Source organism: Periplaneta americana, chromosome 7, assembly GCF_040183065.1.
Source record: "Periplaneta americana isolate PAMFEO1 chromosome 7, P.americana_PAMFEO1_priV1, whole genome shotgun sequence".
In the NCBI taxonomy this organism is placed as follows: Eukaryota; Metazoa; Arthropoda; class Insecta; order Blattodea; family Blattidae; genus Periplaneta; species Periplaneta americana.
Window position 1 is genome coordinate 116673032 of NC_091123.1, and position 9095 is coordinate 116682126.

At 34.8% G+C, this 9095-nt stretch overlaps 1 protein-coding gene across 1 annotated transcript in view; it reads right to left on the minus strand.

Moving 5' to 3' along the window:
- Positions 1 to 4813: 4813 nt before the first annotated feature.
- The window catches only part of LOC138703382 (uncharacterized), a 41112-nt gene continuing 36830 nt past the window's right edge, over positions 4814 to 9095 (minus strand). The window contains exon 4 of the mRNA XM_069831208.1: positions 4814 to 5435. Coding sequence (XP_069687309.1) covers positions 5324 to 5435 — 112 coding nt within the window. The 3' untranslated portion in view covers positions 4814 to 5323. The remainder of the gene's footprint in view (positions 5436 to 9095) is intronic.

A 9095-nucleotide genomic window follows, 5' to 3' on the forward strand; every position in this document is an offset into this window, starting at 1 on the left:
GTGACAGAACAAGACGCTATTTTCTCCATAAATCACTTCACTTAAAACTGAATCATATCCGGAATTTTTAGCGTCATCCAGGCGTTTGATGAGTAACTATAACATTAAGCTTTGAATACCATACTTCGCAATTTCAATGCAATTTCTTCTTAGGAATGTAAGTCATTACAATAAGAATATAGATAATTGACGGAACAATAATTTAACGAGTATCATAGTTCAGCTACCTTGGATATTTTTGAATAGGCTTACAAGACGTTCAAAATATTAAACATTTAATGGCGCGTTAAAATTTAAAAAATGGATTTATAATAATTACAAATTAAGTCTTGTATATTTCGGTTAGATTTTGATGCTAGGTATAGAAATAATAAAAAATGAAAATTGCTATCCACTAGATAGGCTATGAACAAAACTAACTGCCGATCTCGCTCGCTGTGTTCCTTGCATTTGTCTTTCGAGTCTCGCTCATCATTCTCGAAATCGCACTTGGTCGGCGTGGAAAGATTTCGTAACTTTGAATAGCCTAACCTAATCATTGAAATAAATAATATTATAAATGTTGAAATTAGACAAAAAACAAAACAGAACAGTATCTTAGTTATCAGAATGTTCTAGTTCTATTATATGTTATTACCTATGATTATATAAATATAAAAACAAAACAATTGTAAAATAAATTTGCATTTCTAAGGAACATGAAACCTAACGTTAATATCTTTTTACTTGAGGTTGCACACTTGATTTCAAACATATGGAAAGAAAATTCCTAGTCTTTTAATAAGGGCTTAGTAATTAAATAAAGACTGGGGAACGGATTATTATACACTGAAAGGTAGAGATGATGTTTTAAACAGGCTATTTGATTGTTTATACATATATAGGGCTAGAAGTTGCCAAAGTAGAAAAAACTTCAGTCAGGTATAAACAACTGTGGAGATTTAAGATTGCTTGACGTTCGGGACTTCGGGAGTGATCAATCTCGATGTCTCGAAACACTCACAAGCAGTCTTTACGTCAACGACGCGACGTATAAGTTACAACATTGTCCTGCGGGTTTTCGCCTTTGCGGGCGCTGTTAGTCTTGCTTTCTCGGTCGTTGTTCATCTCTACTATCTACAAGAATTTGTAACGTAAAATTGTGGAAATTATGGCAATATTTCAACTTTGTCTTCATTCTACTATTACAACAATATGTAGTAACCATTAAAAATTAAGTGTACTGAGATTTCCTACAAGAAAACCATGTTCAAGAATTTCAGATGAATCTGTAGTGACAGAAACGGTGGTACAAATGTTCTTGTAGTGCTCTCAATTTTTTTATATGTTGCAATATCTATTTAAATTCGTTCCCATATCACAATTCCAGAGAGTAATCCACTATATTACTGAGCCATGAAATCTGTGGGATAATTAGTGAAAATAGTCCCATGGGTAATAATTATAACCAATTGTTATCCCTGGATTGTGTCGAAGTCTGAAATCATGCAAGCCAACTGAAGAAACAAAATTATGGTCCACTTCGGTATAATATTATGTTTTAGCTGACCCTTAATTACACATTAGCTATAAAACGTTATGGTGTTCCGTGCTAATTCCGTTTTTCTTCCAACAATTTCACGTTTTCTTCCATTAATCACCATTATCACATTGACGTAACATGTAACTGATGCACTACTTGCAGTGCGTTGCTGGTAATGTCTAAAAGGGGGTCTTCAGAACTGTATAATTACTCAGGCAGAGAGAGAGATTAAATACAAAGAGATACAGTACGAGCTGTGAGATATAAGAAACAGCTTTAAAAAAACGGAGTAAAACTTGAACTTGAGTAGCGTTTTTTAGGCTGCAGAAACTTAATACGCTCTACATTGTTCTCAGTTACCTTCATCTTCCCACCAATAATTAGGTCTTTAGACAGAATACAAATATTCTATGTGCGACCTTTTTATATTACTGAATTTCTATTAGCAGAGAAGATATATCTATGCACGTCTCCATAGTACAAAATATACACTGATATAGTTAAATTATGACTATCAGATCGAATTGATGTACTTCCAATATGTGTATCTTAAGCTTTTGCCAAGTACAAAAATAAAGGCTACTCAAGAGTAGGCCTACTAGTAAAACAGAATATTTTCCGCTCTATTAAAATTAAAAAAAAAAAAAAAAAAAAAAAAAAAAAACAAGTCTTACGGTTTCTATTGGAAACTTCATTGGAGTACTTCATCGCAATGAAAGAAGAAGAACTGGAAGGAGAAATAATTAAACGTACGTGATACCGTTTCCTTGCAAGGGGTTTTAGAGCTGCGATGAAAGATCTATGTGACCTCCAAGCCTGTTGGCCACTTGTCTCACCCAATTTTTCATCATTTCGTTTCAGGAATTTTGAAGAGCTTCGTTCAGTCACTAGCCTTTACAGAAGGGACAGCAGAAAAGTGTGAGGGGAACCGAGATGCGACATAACCACTCGGTGGGACAGTATGATGCCTTAGATCACGATGCTAAGGCGCGGGACATATTTAGTTCATAGTAGTCATCGGCAGAATTGTACTCACGATGACATCAGCAATGCAACCAGCAATACACATGACGTCGCATGGTTGTGGGTAGGGTTGAGGGCCCGCTCAGACATCAGTAGCGTGCAGCCATCACATATTTCATATTTACTGTACCGTAACTTTCAAGGTGCCACTGAATTCTAAGTTTATGTCACAAGTAACCAATCTGAAGATAGCGAATAAACTTTCATCTTCAAGCCGAGATCTTCTTTTTTATTTTGCAAGTTTCAATTTTGAAAAAAAGAATGTTCGCAACTGTAAGTAGAACCAAACATAGCCGCTATATTGGCGGCAAATAACCTGAGGAAAGCATATTTTTCCATAGACAGAATTTTAAAGAAATTTAAACCACACCATTTCTTTGCACCGCGTTTGTAAATATGTATCACTCTGTAAATCAGCTACTATTTACTGCATTTCTGGCTTAACCTTGTTTATGTCTATGGTCAAAGGATTCGCAAAAAGTAAGAAATTATTTGCAATATTTTTAAAATCACCGAATTTCCGTTGTTGAAATTCTGGTTTTTAGATTTAGGTGAGCATAATTGTTTAAATTTAATTCAGAAATATCAGACAGATTGTAAGCATTGAAAATGGTGGAACTGCTTTTCCCTCATATTTGATTTCCAGATATCTATCATTGTAATGAATAATCGCTCCATATAGTACATATCTACTACGTTTTGCTATTGCCCTTCGTACTGTAATTTGAATTTAAAATGTTCATAAATACCTGTGATCTTCTGATGCTCTTTATGACATAGGCTACATTATAATGACGTTTAATATTGTATTGATAAATGTCCTTTAAAACTTTCGATCACAATAAACATTATACTATTGTTTCCATAAGCATAAGAAAAATACGTCTCCTCTCATTCTTCTTTAAATACACGTTTCCTACCTTTGGACAGAACCACGCTTAATTAGCTATATGTTACGCCAGTGTTAGCTACTAGTACAATGTACCTGCGAAAGGTTGGTTGGAAGGGATATGTGTATTTCTTGCCTGTCCCTGTAACGTCATTTGTGTGTGGGGTAGGTGGAAACTGCACACTTTGATCCGGAAACTGCACACCGCTTTTCGAGGGACCCACTAATCCTACCCGGATATTGCACACTGATTCACGAGGGTTTTACTAATCCTACCCGGAAACTGCACAATTTACAAAATACGTTTCTTTTGCATTTGGCTGACTTTACATTGAAACTTCGGTTACTTCCTTCAGTGCTTTCCAGTTTAATATTATAAGTCTCAGTTTGTATGTCTAAAAGTTATCCATGAATTTATACAATGAAAGATTACTGCTGTAAAGACTGAAATTAAAATGCTTGTGAAATGATTCACTGTCATTTGTGCGAGGGGTCGATGCAGTCAGGGCTGCCCATACAGTAGGAGAGAAAATTGCATCTTCGGAGATGTACGTTTCTAGTAGGCTAAACAATCTGCAAATTTCTTAAGTCTAGTACCTATCGGTTTTACCATAGCCAGTTCCATAGCGAAGAAATCCCCTACTTCTTATCATTGAAAATAACGAAATCTTCGCTTCGTTGAGTAATAAAATTTAAATGACTCAGTCTGTCATGAACTTAGGTTTGCGATTTAGAATAGGTTGAAGTTTCCTCCACGATTTGTATGTTATCTTTTATTCGAGATATGTTACGCACTTTTAGGTTTTCTGTAGGCAAGATTTGACAAACAGTATGAAATATTTTTGGTGACTTACTATTAACAACATCGATGGCTTTTCTTTTCTTAGCCGCATTAATTATTTGGCGATTTAATATTCTAATATCCACCACATGTTATGCCCACCGCGTTCTCTAATAATTTCTACATTTTTCAGCAAGCTATAAATTTCCGCATGGCATTTTCTAATACAACACCTCCACATTACTTCATAGTTTTCCAATTCCTTGGCTTTATAACATTTACAGTCGTCATATACCAGTACTAAATTACCCCGGTCACTTTCAGATTTAAACAGACGCTCCATTTCGAACAAAATTAAAACAGTTTGGTAAATTAAAACTATGTATAGTATTGGCAAAGCAGGTATAAAATATTTTGGTGTACAGTTTCCATATGGCCGTAATCCAGGTAGAAAATGTTGGTGTGCAGTTCCTATATGACCAAAATCCAGGTAGAAAAATTTTGTGTGCAGTTTTCGACGCCCGTTAGTAACAGACATCGCGATGGCATTTCTGCCGACGGCTGGTTTATAGTGTTGGATGGTTGGTAAAAATACGAATTTGGTATTGAAGTAATTAAAAATTTTATTGCATAAATAATGGTGAAAAGTTTATATATAATGCATTTTTTTTTGTAGAAATTATACATATATTTGCAAACTACATATTTGTATATTTTTACTTTATTCAACATAATTTTGTTTGAAATGTGTTCGTTTATATTCCTCATATTTAAAATAAAATTTTGTTTCATTACAGTTTTTGGGGACACTATGGATTTTTGACAACATATACGGCAACGTTCTACTTTTCGTAATCCTCATACTTGTGAAGCCTCTTTTTAAATATCATTTCAAATCATAGTTACAGTAATATTTCTTTCGAAGTGTACTGAACCAAAAAAATGTTTATAGTGGAAATATAAAGTAACTGAAATAAATAAACATCTGCAGCCTGTAACCACCAAAATGCTGATGCGATGTGAGCGATGGAAGACACGGGGTCAACACGACGGGTCATGAAACTTGCTGCAGGAAAGCCGCGCCCCGTGTCGTGCAGATAATTGTCATCTACTTGCGCCCGAACAAGTGCTGAGCCTGTTGGTGATGCTGGGGCACCAGAACGGCTTCTTCCGGCTTCGGCTTGGGAGCGTACGGGTTCTTGAGGGGATCGAGATTCAGGCTGTAAAGAAAAGAGAAATTATATCACTTTCACATGACATTAACTTCGTTCCAGAATATCACGACTTCTACGTAGTAAACGATCCAGATTTCCATCTTAATGTGTACTTTACAGTAGAGGAACTGTTATGCAGTGGTTGTGGTATTACGTTACTCGTATTTGATAGCTGGGTAAATGCACAAAGTAAAAGGTCCTCCGCTGTGAATAGTATTTAAAACTAGAAACGTTAACACAGTTCGATTCTGGACAAAGAAGCTGATATTTATTTTGCATATTGACTGAGTGTGTCGTTTTGTTTTGTTTTAAGGCTTATGTGATATAAACTACTACAATAGTCATTACTAGTGACTGTATACTGCTATTAGTTAATAGGTCTATGTACAACATAAGAACTTTACGGGTCATTTAAAGAAATCTCAAAGATTGAGTGAAACATCTGTAGTCGAATTAAAGTAATAAAATACAATAAAAATGTTTGTCCATACATTTTCGCCGAGCCACTGTGTAACCTGCAACATGCATAGTACCTATGGAGGGAGGCGGACACCCGAAGGGGAAGTGAAGCAATTGTCTGACTTATTAACGGATTTTCATTTTCCTTACGTCAAGCACTTAAATATAATTTTATAGAGTATAAGGTAACAAACTAATGTTTAGTACGTGTAACGAAGAAAGAAATGAACAAGAATACATAGGACACATTATCACAATCTAAAGTTAACTGTCTTCAGAATGTGTCTGCGACAGAGTTTCAAAATCAGGAATTATGTCACTTACTGCCAGTCGTAGTTGATCACGAAGGTATTTGTCTGTCAGTCGTGATATAAATTTGGTTTTTACTATTTTCATTCTTGAAAATAATTTTTCTCAAACGTAAGTTGTAGCGAACATGGCTTCAACAGAGCAAGCGAAAGAACGAAGCTTCGGATATTAATTTTTTGGCAAAGATTTGAAAAGTTCAACATTTGTCAAGTAAGGACATCTAGCTTTCATTGTAACATTACATTGTAAATCTGTGAGTTTAAATTGAAGACTTAACCGCATTATTCGTACATCTGCTGAAAAAGGATCGAAATAATAATAATAATAATAATAATAATAATAATAATATAATAATAATAATAATAACAATAACACTTAACCTTTTAATGTTTCATCAGTGACATGAAGTATAATGCCGTTTTATGTTATACAATCGTTTTCATCGTAATACTTGTGAACAAATCATACATTTAATATTCTCACCATATTGGCAGCAAAAAAAAATGCGTCCTCCCATTCTATTTGAAACTTTCGTTTTTGTAAAGGTACATGGTTTCGAGAGAAACATTGCGACGATACGCTACTCGCAGGTCAGAGACAAATACAAATGGAACGGAGTTTGATTCCGGTGAGTGAGAGGGTGGGGGTTGGGGAAGCAAGAGACATGCACAGCTACCAATGTGAGGCACAATGTGCTCGTGAGTTACATTTTCGCCACGGCTGTACTAGAAGCACATTTTAAACAGATGACAATATAATACCAAATAATGGAGGATAGGAACAGGTGTTGCTAGGGAAATGCATACATTAGTTTTACTTAAAATTATCAGGTATGGATCCCTAAGTAATTACTTCAAAAAGGAACAACCATCTGTTCATAAAAGACGGCTATTGTTACCACTCTTATAATACGGATCGAACCAGGATATATTGGCGATGTGAGAATCGGTCAACCTGTAATAAAATTACACAGCAACGCGCAGAACTCCGAAGATGGAAATTAAAGAAGGAAATACACTTTCTAAGAAATAGCTGCAATGAATGCTTGATCTTTGTTCTTTGAAATAACTGAAAATAAATCTCATGTTTTATTTCAGTGATTACTTTTTCGTAATAAATATAGCTACGAAAATTTCAAGTAAATAAATTTAGACTAAATCAGATAAGGACCTGTATAGGACGAAATTTCACATAATACTGAAATGACATGGACGAAAGATTTCTGGACAAAATTTTAACTGGACAAACGTATAATTAGGACCAAATTACGAATGGACGAAAACGTAATGGACTAACATTCTGCTAACCATAATTTCTGTTACACTGTAGGCTTAATGTATTTTATTTGTTATTCATGTTCATGCATAATGCATATAACCAATACTTCCATGACTGTTGTGTGGAATGACAGTGACAAAAAAGAAGAAGGGGGAAGTGAGAGAAGAAACAAGAGACACGCGATCGCTCGTCCTTGCAAGGTAGTTTGGGCAGTGAGGAAGTTTCTTTGTGAACTTCAAGCTTGTTAACCATTTGTCTCATTCAGTTTCTTACCGTTCCGTTTGAAGAAACTTGTAAGAAATTTTAAGGAGAAAAGTCGAAAATGGCCCTAACCTAATTGCAAGCACATTGTGTGGAAAACATCGAGGCACACTAAATAGAGATTGAAGCAACACAGACTGCGTGGAAAACCATTAGGCACGGAATTCGTGTTACACGTCTGTTTCAGAGGTATCACTATTAATGTCCAAATAAGTCTTTATTATCAAAAAGTTGCAATTTTTTTCTTGTACTTTGGGACTAATAATAATAGAATTTTATTCTAAATAGCAGTAACTGAAATATGGACAATATTTCTCCAATTTCACTGTCTATCCAGCCACTGTCTTTGAAATTTCGTTTATTTGTATTGATGTGAATTTGACTGTTTCAATTATCCTTGTTTTCCTCTTTTTCTATCAAATTGATTGGCTCAATTTGTTGCCTCACATTCTTATGACGCGCATTGTACGGAAGACACCTGTTTGATGCGAGAACCCCATTTTACGAAGCTTTTTAAACGTGCTGTTGAGTTCACCGATCGTCGGCCCGATGTCCAGAGTTGTAAAAAAATAACAAGTAACTTAGTAAAAATATGTTATATCGTTCCTAGTGCGATCGCAAAGTCAACCTATCAACTTTTACCATTGAAATGCGATTACGTAACTCTTTTTATGATTTATTTTCCTTTTAAAAACTTTGAAATTTTAAATGATTGATGCGTACACTTTTTTATCTACACCTTTAGAAATGTTAAGGTAAAAATTTCTTTACCTAGAAGTTTTTATTGAGTATTTTTATGAAATTCCTTAATCTATTCAATTTTCTGGAAAAACGTTAACCTACATCATTCGTAGGACGAGATAAAACTATCTTTTTTTCCCCCTCCATATATAGCTCCAAGTGTCCTTTAACTATACCAGACAACATTAGGAGCACATAGCTGCGCCTTAGAGTGTCTTGTCTATTCAAGTTTGATACTGTTACAACTCACAGTTGATGTTTATTGAACGGGTTTGAGTTACATATTTGAAAATTTGTATACACATAATGCTGCATATAAGCAGCTTGTTGGGGCCTTGTTAGCTCGATTGATGGTTAAAACACACATGGACTGTGGATTTAATGTGTTTTATTGTTTGGCGGCCTCTTGCTGCAACAGTACACTTCCATGACACTTACAGACGCTAACGTATCAGGCAGAGTTGCCAACCTTGAAATCCCAAACACAGCCTCTGTACAAAATGTCATCTCATTTATATGAATTAATACATTTTTGTAAATTTAAATTGTACTATATTTTAAAATATCACAATTTCTCCTACAATAACCAAGTTTTTGCCTAAAATTTGTTTCATATAT